The following is a 12,204-nucleotide window of genomic DNA, read 5'->3' as shown; positions in this document are numbered from 1 at the left end:
GTAATAATGCTGGAACTTACGGTGACTATTTTGACAAATAATTTGTTCGTTCCCTAAAAGGAAATGCCTTTGATTGCTATATAGACCTCGATTCTAACTCCATCGACTGTTGGGAGCAATTGGAACACGAGTTCCTAAATCGATTTTATAGCATAGTGCATATAGTAAGCATGATAGAGTTCACAAATACTCGGCAAAGAAAGGATGAGCCAGTCATCGACTTCATCAATCGATGGAGAAATGCGAGTCTAAACTACAAAGATGGGCTCAGTGAAGCTTCGGCAATAGAGATGTGCGTCCAAGGAATGCACTGAGGCCTTCTATACATTTACAAGGAATTAAACCAAAATCCTTTGAAGAGTTAGCTACTCGTGCTAATGACATGGAGTTGAGCATATCTTCTGCTGAAAAGAAAAGAGCGCCTATTCATAACCCTAGAAGGGGGAAGAAAAAGCAGGAACACAAAAGATGTGGCAAGTTTCTTCTCAAATATGAAAACAAGGAGTCCATGAATGTTGATGTGCCTCCTGTGAAGGTCACCACAAAGGTAAGCAAGAAGCAAAGTGTGAAGACGACTTCTGGAGCACATCCGAATCAGAAAACTTTAAAGGAGATGTAAGAAAAGAAATATCCCTTCCTTGATTCTGATGTTGCTGAGATTTTCGATGAGCTCCTTCAGTATAAGCTCATCGAAATCCTAGAGATGAAGCGTTCCAACAAAGCTGGAAGGACCAATGATCCTAATTATTGCAAATATCATAGGCTTATAATTCACCCTCAGGAGAAATGCTTTGTCTTTAAAGATAAAGTCATGCAACTGGCAAAAGAAAAGAAAATCTTCTTCGACGATGAGACAGCCAGTTCTCATCATATATCTATCACTTTTGGCTCGCTCGACCCGATTCAAATTTATGTCAAAGAGCATAATGAGAAGATATTAGAGCCTAACAAGTCTTCAGTTGACGAAGACGATGATGAAGGTTGGACTCTGGTGACCAGACACAGATGTAAGAAGATGAGTCTGTGAAAGGAGACATACGAGCAGCCAACCAGAAGAAGAATGGTAAAAAAATCAAGGAAACAGAAGTTGGTTGGATTCCCAAAGAAGACGAGGGTGACGGATCTTTACCATCAAAACCCTTGGCGTCTGGTGACTTCAGAGGAATTCTTACCGAGTTGGTTTCGTGTAAAGACTGCCCAAGTCAACCTTGAGGCGTCTTGTTTTAATGCTAAAGAGGGGGCAAGGGGTGAGAATCTACCCATGGAGGTTCCTTCACCTTCCGAAAAGCTTGCTGAAACTCTTGGAGAAGAGGCACATGTGTGTGATACAAAAATCACATTCACAAATAACAATCTTCTGCTTGGTGAGACCCTGCATAACCGTTTCTTATACATGGTGGGTCAAATTCTAGGAAAGAAGATCAATAGAATTTTGATAGATGAGAGATCTAGAGTCAATATCCTGCCTATCCGTACGATGAAGGAGCTTAGTATCGCTACTAGATAAGTCATATAATGATCCAAGGCTTCAACCAAGGGGCCAGAGGGCCATGAGATGTATCAAGTTGGGGATTTGTATGGATGATTTTCAATCAAACCCATTGATGCATGTGATTGATGCCAAAACTTCATACAATATATTGCTTGGTAGGCCTTAGGTGCATGGGAACAAAATTATCTCGTCCTCTTACTATCAATGCTTGAAGTACCTTGAAGACGGAGTGGAAAAAAAGATAGTTTTCGATGACAAGCCATTCACTGAAGTTGAGTCATATTTTGTCGATGAAAAATTCTACTTAAAGAAGCATGTTGTGGATGAGAAAAGGGTTGAAGATGTCACCAAGACCAAGTGTGACGAGCATCTAAGAAGGTCGCAGTGACTGTCAAAAAAGTCACCACCAAGAAGCCTCTCCACTTTAAATAAAGAAGGTGTCCTTCTACAAAAAAAAAAAAGGCAACTCTCATTCTTCGTTACGTACCAAAGGTAAGGAAAGAAAAAGATCACCCATCGGATTCCCAAGATAATGTGCTGAAGGGGCTAACTTTACCTATCAGGAAGATTGATGCAATAAATCCATCCTCAAGACTTCTTGAAGAGTCAGTGGCTCAAAATCTGCCATAAAATATGACACTCCCTGCGATGCGTACGAAAGAAGGCTTTGACCCAAATGCATATAAGTTATTTGTGAAGGCTGGATACAATCCTAATGAGCTATCAAGGTTGGGCAAACTTTCGTCGAAGGGTACAACCAGGCAAGCACGTGAAGGCTTAGGATACACGCAGCCACCTCCAATTCATATCTCCATAAAAAGCACAGTCAGTAATTACATTACCGTAGAAGAAGAATCCACTGCTGCTAATAAAAGACCCTCTGTATTTACCGACTTGGAGGGTCAACTATAAGAAATTCTGTGTTTGAAAGGTTGGGACCTTTAAATAAGAAGAAAAAAAACAAGTGTAAGAGGAGTCATCAAAGCACGATGATGCACTCTTCATTTAAAATACAAAAATATTTCCAAAGTTTGATTCCTTCTAAAATGAAGCGACAGAAGAAACTGGTAGTTTCATGCAATAAGGTGCTAAAATCAAAAGCGCATACCGTGGCTTATACCAAGCAATGAGAAGAAGATAAAGAGAGTGGCTTATACCAAGCAATGATATGTTTAACTTATATCATGTTACGACCCAAAATGAAAATAAGGCCTCGTCTCAAATGAAGGTTGATGAAGAGATGAAAAACCCTTTCTGGTGTCACCACATATCCATCAACGATGGTAATCCTTAAGAGGGGGAAGATGCTGGAGATGCTCTATCACAACTTGAATAAGGAGTAAAAGCCACAATAGATCCCCTGAAGGAAGTTAATCTTGGAACTAATGAAGACCCAAGACTAACTTACCTGAGTGCATTTCTAGAAGTAGAGGAGAAAGTCTCTTATATAGATATACTTAAAGAATATATGGATGTCTTCGCTTGGAGCTATAAGGAAATGCCTGGCTTTGATTCAAAAGTAGCAGTTTATCAGTTGGCGGTCAAGAATGGTGTTCGTCCTGTTAAGCAAGCTCAAAGGCGCTTTAGGCTGGAGTTGGTTCCATTAATTGAAAATAAAGTTAACAAACTCATTGAAGCGGGCTTTATTCGTCAATTCAAATATCCCACATGAATTTTAAGTATTGTTCCAGTACGGAAGAAGAATGGACAAATTTGAGTTTGTGTTGACTTTCGGGATCTCAACAACGCCTGCCCTAAGGATGACTTTTCAATCCCTATACCAGAGTTGATGATTGATGCCACCTCTGGTTATGAGGCAATGTCCTTCATGGATGGTTCATCCGGCTACAATCAAATCTGTATGTCACCAAATGATGAAGAACTCACTGTATTTCGTACGCCCAAAGGTATTTATTGCTACAAGGTGATACCTTTTGGTTTGAAGAATGCTGGTGCCACTTATCAAAGGGCTATGCAGAACATCTTTGATGGCCTACTCCATAAAAATGTTGAATGCTATGTGGATGATCTAGTGGTGAAGTCAAGAAAGAAATACGACCACTTAAAAGACCTAAGAATGGTATTCGAGTTACTTTGAAGATATCAACTTAGGATGAATCAATTGAAGTGTGCCTTTGGAGTTACTTCTGGAAAGTGTCTTGGCTTCATTGTACGACCCCGAGGAATTGAAATTGATCAAGACAAGGTTGATGCAATTTTGAAGATGCTTGAGCCTCAAAATATTCATGATTTAAAAAGTCTTCAAGGAAGGCTAGCATATTTAAGAAGGTTCATCTCAAACCTGGCTGAAAAATGTCAACCATTTAGTCATCTCATGAAGAAAGACATTCCTTCGAATGGGACCAAGCTTGTAGTAATGCCTTTGAGAGTATCAAATCATACTTAATGAAACCACCAGTTCTTGCGGCACCCATACCTGGGAAACCATTGATACTCTACATCGCGGCACAAGAGAGGTCAGTTGGAGCACTACTGGCTTAAGAAAATAGTGAAGTCAGAGAAAACACACTTTATTATCTGAGCAGAATAATGACACCAAATGAGCTGAAGTATTCTCCAATTGAAAAGTTATGTTTGGCATTGGCTTTCTCTATCCAAAAGATGAAACACTGCTTCCAAGCTCATGTTGTCCGTCTCGTGTCTAGGGCAAATCCCATCAAGTTTGTGATGTCAAAAGCAGTCTTAAGTGACCGACTTTTTAGGTGGTACCTTCAATTTCAACAGTTTGAGATCGTGTACGTTCCCAAAAACTGTAAAAGGACGAGCATTGGCTGACTTCTTAGCAAATCACCCAATACCTGATGATTGGGAGCTAAGCGATGAACTCCCTGATGAAAATGCAATGGTTGTTGAAGTTAGATCCCCATGGAAAATGTACTTTGATGGTACTGCATATCGAGATGGAGCTGGCGTTGACGTAGTGTTTGTCACTCCACAAGAAGAGGTCATCCCCTACTCTTTTACCTTGATGAATCATTGCTCCAATAATGTTGCTGAGTATCAAACACTCATACTCGGATTATAGATGGTTGTTGACATGAAACAACTGCAATTACAAGTTTTTGGCGACTCCCAATTGGTGATAAAGCAGCTGTTGGGAAGTTATGAAGTTTGGAAGCCTGAGTTAAGGCCATATCATGAATATGCACAAAAGTTGATGGGATGGCTTGGAGGAGTAACCCTCCAACATGTGCCAAGGAGAGAAAATAAGCAAGCTGATGCCCTAGCTGCTTTGGCCTCAACCCTAACTCTTCCAAATCAGACCCAAGTTACTGTCCGCCAAGAATGGGTAGTACCACCGTTAGATGAGGATGTAGAAAATAAGGTTGAATACCTTGTTGTCGTGTCTGAAGCTGTAAAAGAAGATTGGCAACAACTTACCATTGATTACTTATGTTATGGGATACTTCCAAAAGATCTAAGGAGAAAGACTGACATTCGTCATCGTGCACCTTGCTTCCTTTACTACAAAGACACACTGTACAGAAGATCATTTGAAGGAGTACTCTTACGGTGTTTGGGAAAGGAAAAAGTAACTCAAGCTTTGCAAGAAGCACACTCGGGAGTTTGTGGATCACATCAGTCAAGATCGAAGCTCCATTTTCACATTAAAAGGATGGGATATTATTGGCCAACGATAGTGAAAGACTGCTTGGACTATGCTAGAAGATGCAAAGCTTGCCAATTTCATGCAAACTTCATACATGAACCCCCAGAAGTACTACATCCAACTGTAGCGTCTTGGCCATTCAATGCTTGGGGAATGGATGTTGTTGGTCCACTACCAAAGTCTCCTGGTGGACACTTATACATCTTGGCCGCAACAGATTACTTCTCGAAGTGGGCTGAAGTTGTTGCTCTTAAGAAAGTAAAGAAATAAAATATTGTGAACTTCATCCGAGTAAATATCGTCTACCACTTTGGAATCCCTCAATATATAATAACTGACAATGGCAAGCCGTTTGATAACAATCTGATGAGTACGATTTGTGATCTCTTTGGTTTCAAGCAGCACAAGTCTTCTATGTACTATGCTGCCGCCAATGGTCTAGCCGAAGCATTCAATAAGACTTTATACAACTTGTTGAAGAAAGTCGTCTCCAAATCCAAATGAGACTGACATGAGTGGATAGAAGAAGCTTTATGGGCATATAGGACAACTTACTGTACCCCGACGCAAGCAACCCCATACTCACTTGCTTTAGTAGTTGAAGCATTTCTGCCACTTGAGCGTCAAATACCTTCTTTGAGACTGACCATTCAAGAAGGGCTCACTGATGAAGAAAATGCTAAGTTGCATTTTGTGGAGTTAGAAGCTCTTGATGAGAAGAGGCTGGAGGCTCAACAAAATCTTAAATGTTATCAAGCCTGGCTATCTCGTTCTTTCAACAAAAGGGTTCGCTTAAGGTGCTTCCAAGTTGGAGATCAAGTCCTTGCAGTAAGAAGGCCCATTATCACTTCTCATAAGTCTGGGGGCAAATTTACCTTGAAGTGGGATGGGCCGTATATCGTACAAGAGGCCTATTCAAATGGTGCTTACAAGCTTGTCGATGCAGATGGCATGAGGGTTGGCCCCATCAACACCAAGTTCTTGAAGAAGTACTATCCTTCAAGGAAGATGACACTCCTTAAGGCACGAGTATAAACTGCATGTACACTCCTTAAGGCACGAGTATAAACTGCATGTCCACTCCTGGCCCGCATGAGTATAAACTATGTACAGCTCAAAAAAAATAATGAAAGTCCGCTAGGTTGAAAACCTCAAAAGAGGCGGCCTAGGCAAAAGTTAGGACACAAAAAAAAACACTCACCCAGAACTACGTTGTGACTTGATCCTCTTTACTGAGGTACGTAGGCGCTTGGAATTTCATTCTGAGTTCAGTTGCATGAGTATCAAAAAAAATATATGTTCCTGCAGTATCTACCATATTGATACCAAGTATGAAACTATTCTAATTAAATTTTGGACTTACTCTAAAATTTGTGGACTCTTCAATAAGAATCCAAATTCTGTTAGAGTTCTAGAAGGCTACTTTACCTTAAATCTCGCCTATTAAAAGGGTAACATGTTCCCTGAAACAAGCATCTTGAATATCCCATAAGCTAATGGGTATTCGTAAAAAGATAGGGATCTCCAATATCCCACAAAATCATGGTATATTCATAAAGAGATCATCCTATGTTCGAGAATAAGACACTAATGGCCCTCGAATTACGGAGAAAATCAAGAAAGAAGAATCAAGGGAGGAACAGATTTGTAACCACAATCGTTTATCAATAAAAAAATTCTTGTTTCTTCATATTTTTATTTTTGGTTAAAATTTATTTTCTATGAATTCAAATTATGTTGCAAACAAATTGGCACGCCCAGTGGGACCAAATCTGTCCTTCATATCTTCTCTCATAAATCAGATCTGCAAATCTGTAGCCACCGCATAAAGATGGAAGCTCTATTGGTACTTCAAGACTCGTCATCAAATTTACACTTCGACAAGCCTTGAAGTAGGGGGCATTTGTAGACATCTAAAATTTGTGGACTCTTCAATAAGTGCGCCAACCGGGGGGTATTGGTGTATGATGCTTAGGCAAAGTCTGTATTTCTCATTTTGTTTTTGCTGAGTCTTGTTTTTCAACTAATATTTCTGCATTTTTAATTGTAATTGAACTTTAGAATTAAGCATTTTTTTTATTTTTGCTCATGTTAATATTGTTGAGCTGCATGACTGTCTCATTGATCTAAAGCGTAAGCTATTAGATGAGATGATCGAGATACACGCTTCAACATATGTTATCACCATAAATCAGACAGTAATCTTTAATTCGAATCTCCCTGCTGCTCATTATATTAGATTGATCTGCACAACGAAAAACGTATCGAAAATAAGAACTTAAATACACTTCAACATACATCAATAGCTAAAAGGTCTCCATATATAAGAACTTGATATCAAAACATTTATTAAGGAAACATAAGTCATTTGAAAATAATTATGAAGGAAAAAAAATGGTTCATATATATTTTAGCAATAAGCATAAAGAAATATTGATCATTTTTTTCTTATGATTTTTTTAAAAGAAAAAATATAAAAATATTTTACTATAGAAATAATCAATTATTGGTTTTGTTTCAAGGTTAATCTATTCATTATTCTTGATAATATTTTATTTAATAATTTAGGAATCAAGTCATCTATCTATCACCTAAATAAAAATAAATGACATTAAAGATTCGATACTCTATATTGACTTGTATATTATACAATGACAACCAATTAATAACGTTATACAACTTTTTGAAAAATATTTTAATAAGCAAAAGAAAAAATAAAGAAAGTAAAAGCAAAAGTGTGTGTATATATATATATATTCGATGTAAAGTCATTTCGAGTAAGCATCTTTCGATTCAGCACAAACTTCTGGTGATAGACTTGTTTATCAAGAAGAGCAGGAAGAGTAGGGTCGGAGAGGGTCAACCTAGAATCAAGTGGGGTGGTTTGACACCAATCAGTGCGCTGGAGATAGGGGTGAGGGTGGCGGGAATGGGGGCATGGGAGTGTAGGGGGGACATGGATGGTATGTAGGATAAGGCTATCAATTGCATCAAGGAGATAGCTAGAGAGGTGTTGGGTGTCTCGAGTGGTCGGGCAGGTAGACATAAGGGGGACTGGTGGTGGAATGAAGAAGTTAAGAAGAAAGTGGAGACTAAGAAGGAGACATATGTTAAGATGATCGAGAGTAAAGATGAAGAGGAGAAACAGGTGAATAGGAAGGCTTACAAAGTGACAAGGAAAGAGGCTAAGTTAGTTGTTACGGCTGCTAAGACAGCAGCTTTTGAGAGCTTGTACGCGGTATTAGAGAAGAAAGACGGAGAAAAAGGTTGTATAGGCTTGCTAAGGCTAGGGAGAGGAGGGGTCGGGACCTCGATCAAGTGAAGTTCATTAAGGGGGAGGACGAAAGAGTTTTGGTGGAGGATGTTCACATCAAGAAAAGATAGCAGGAATATTTTCATAGACTTTTAAACGAGGAGGGAGACAGAGGCATTGTGCTAGGGGAGCTGGAGCGCTCGGAGGAGAGCCGTGATTTCAGCTACTGTAGACGTTTTAAGGTTGAGGAGGTCAGTGAGGCGATTCGTAGGATGAGAAGGGGTAGGGCGATGGGGCCGGATGAGATTCCGGTGGATTTTTTGAAGTATGCTGGTGAGGCGGGTTTAAGGTGGTTGACAGATTTGTTTAATGTCATTTTCAAGACTACGAGAATGCCTGAGGCTTGAAGATGGAGTACAATGATTCCGTTATATAAAAATAAGGGCGATGTTCAGAGTTGCAACAACTATAGGGGTATTAAGTTGTTGAGTCATACTATGAAGATTTGGGAGAGGGTGGTCGAGCAGAGATTGAGGAGAGTAGTGTCCATTTTGGAGAATCAGTTTGGTTTTATGTTTGTTCTCTCAACGACAGAGGCAATCCATCTGGTGAGGAGATTGGTAGAGTAGTATAGGGAAAGGAAGAGGGATTTGCACATGGTGTTCATTGACTTGGAGAAGGCGTATGACAAAGTCCCTAGGGAGGTTCTTTGGAGATGCTTAGAGGTGAGAGGTGTTCCGGTGGCGTACATCAGAGATATTAAGGACATGTATGATAGAGGAAAGACTCGGGTGAGGATGGTGGGAGGTGACTCAGGGAATTTTCCGATCGAGACAGGTCTGCATCAGGGTTTGACTTTTAGCCCTTTCCTTTTTGCGGTGGTGATGGATATGTTGACGCGGAGTATTCAGGGTAAGGTGTCTTGGTGTATGTTATTTGCGGACGATGTAGTGCTGATTGATGAGACGCGGGAGGTGTGAATGAGAAATTGGAGGTTTGGAGGCAAACCCTGGAATCTAAGGGGTTCAGGTTGAGTAGGTCCAAGACGGAGTATTTGGAATACAAGTTTAGTGACGCGAGTTAGGAGGATGGAGTGGTGGGAAGGTTAGATTCCCAGGTTGTTTTTAAGAGGGAGAGTTTTAAGTATCTTGGGTCTATTATCCAGGGGAATGACGAGATTGATGAGGATGCCTGTAAACATATTGAAGCAGGGTGGAAGAAGTGAAAGCTCGCTTCGGGAGTGTTGTATGATAAAAAGGTTCCCCTTAAGCTTAAAGAAAAATTCTACAGAGTGGCAGTCCGTCCGGCCATGCTGTATGGAGCGGAGTGTTGGCCAGTCAAAAACTCCCACATCCAAAGACTGAAGGTGGCGGAAATGAGAATGTTGCGATGGATGTGTGGACTTACTATAGGGGATAAAGTTAGGAATGTGACTATTCGAGAGAAGGTGGGAGTGACTTCGGTGGAGGATAAGATACGAGAAGGAAGGTTGAGATGGTTTGGGCATGTGATGAGGAGGGGCACGGATGCCCCAGATCGAAGGTGTGAGAGGCTGGCCTTAGATGGCTTTAGGAGGAGTAGAGGTAGGCCAAAGAAATACTGGAGGGAGGTGATTAGACATGACATGGAGCAGCTGCAGCTCACTGAGGACATGACTTTAAACAGGAAGATGTGGAGGTCGCGGATTAGGGTAGAAGGTTAGGGCGAGTGTATGGATTGTGGCTAGGTGTTAGGAGAGCAAGTGCGTATCCGGGCAGTAATCCCAGGCCTGTGTCCTTGAGTAGGAGCCTTTAGCCAGGTGAGTTTGGGGTGGGTGGGTAAGTGGGTGTCCTAATTCTTATTTCTTATTTCGTATTGCTCGTATTTCATACTTCACTGATATTTATTTCTATTATTTCTTATGTCTGCATGCCAACCTTTCCTATTACATGTTCCAATACGATCTTGGTGTATTATTCGAGATTCTGAGCTGGGGTTCTATCGGAAACAGTCTCTCTACTTCTTCGGAGGTAGTGGTATGGACTGCGTCTTACCCTCCCTAGACCTCACTTTGTGGGAATACACTGGGCCTGTTGTTGTTGTTGTTTAATATATATTTTTACATTTGCAACAAAAAGCTCCACTTTTACAAATAAAATGATTTCTTATAGTCGAACGAAAAGATAAAGAAAGTAAAAGTAAAAGTGTGTATATATATTTTTTTTATTCGATGTTTGATATATACGTTTAGATTTGCAATGAAAAGCCTCACTTTTACAAGTAAAATGAGTTTTTTTCAAAGACGATTATATACTAAAGTTTAAATTTGAGATCTCTAACTAAAAATGACGTAAATTATATTAGAGAACTAGTTCGTGGGAGTAAATCGTAGGTAGCAGATATGATTGTTTTGGTGTACCCGTGCTAGTAATCGTAGGGTTGTGCTCGTAGATTAAAGATTCTTGTTCGGAGGAATCGGAGGAGGTGTGTGCTTTCGGTTAGATAGTGTAGAGTACTATTTTGTGGATGTCCTATTTCTGTTATCTCATCGTGTTTCGTTGTTATATAATGTCATACATTAAGAATTTAAAGGATAAACATATAATAAAAATAAAGCATATGATAGAGCTACCTTAAAAATAATCATTTGAAAAATAATATACAATTAATTACTAATGCTGTCACACCTAATTGATAATTAAATAAAATAGATATTTTTTCTCAAAACAACGAATATGATAATATAACATAGTAAAATAAAATAATAATTATAGTAAATATTATATTTAAATTAAGGTAGTAACAACTATTAAAAAAAATTTAAGTGTGAATGGCCCCCACATGGCCATTAAAATCTTTATAGCGTTGACTCAAAATCCTTAAAAGGCTAATAACATGATATGTTTTTAATTGGATAATATTATAAAATATTTATTTTTGATATAGTAAAATTCACTTTTAAAATTATTGATGTATGAAATCATATAAAAACAAAAATAATACAATTAATTCAAACTATAAATACATACAATTCAACACAATATTCTATAATATTATATATTATAAAATTATATAAAAATAAGTGTTATTGAATATCTATTTTGGTATAGTAAAATTTATGGAGGGAATATTTATTTCATTTACATTTTCATCTACTCTCTTTCTCTCCTCCACTATTGATAATCAACTTCTAACATCATAATCATATTTTTTTTCCACAAAAAAAAATAATAATCATCAATCCAAAAAACATCCATTTTTACTCAAGAATCAAGATTATCTACTCTAGTCAAATTTCCGGAAAAAAAAATTCAATTTTTTTCTGTTGAAAAAAAGATTGAATTTTTAAGCTGTAAATGGAATCAAATTCACTAAGACTAATAACCCATCAATCATTTTTCAAAGCAGTTGGATGTGGAGATCTTGAGTCATTGAAAACAATTATCAAGAATGAAGAGTTTGATTTATCTTCTTTATTGAGTTTACAGAATGATGGAGGGGAAACTGCTTTGTATGTTGCTGCTGCAAATAATTATGAGGAGATTGTTAGTTACTTGCTTGGGTTTTGTGATTTGGAGGTTGCTTTGATTAGGTCTAAAGCTGATTTTGATGTTTTTCATGTTGCTGCTAAAAGTGGTCACTTGGGTATGTTTGTGTTACTTTTGGTGTTTTTTTAGTATATGGTTATAGTGAATTATGTTCTTGTTTAGTGATGTGTTTAGTGAATTATGTTCTTGATTAGTGATGTGTTTAGTGAATTATGTTCTTGATTAATGATGTGTTTAGTGAATTATGTTCTTGATAAGTTTTGTGTTTGGTGAGTTATGTTTTTGATTTGTCATGTGTTTA

General features: G+C 38.5%; 1 protein-coding gene across 2 annotated transcripts in view; it reads left to right on the top strand.

Annotated features, from left to right (window-relative positions):
• The first annotated feature begins 11,267 nt into the window (after nt 1-11,267).
• LOC107838755 (ankyrin repeat-containing protein At2g01680) overlaps nt 11,268-12,204 on the top strand; it is an 11,264-nt gene continuing 10,327 nt past the window's right edge. The window contains exon 1 of one of the 2 annotated variants that reach the window (XM_016681944.2): nt 11,268-12,000. In XM_016681944.2, the coding sequence (XP_016537430.1) occupies nt 11,712-12,000 (289 nt within the window). In that variant the 5' untranslated portion in view covers nt 11,268-11,711. The remainder of the gene's footprint in view (nt 12,001-12,204) is intronic. The other variant, XM_016681945.2, reaches the window with a different exon arrangement.

This window comes from Capsicum annuum, chromosome 8 (assembly GCF_002878395.1).
Source record: "Capsicum annuum cultivar UCD-10X-F1 chromosome 8, UCD10Xv1.1, whole genome shotgun sequence".
In the NCBI taxonomy this organism is placed as follows: Eukaryota; Viridiplantae; Streptophyta; class Magnoliopsida; order Solanales; family Solanaceae; genus Capsicum; species Capsicum annuum.
This window is presented reverse-complemented; position numbering and strand designations above follow the sequence as displayed.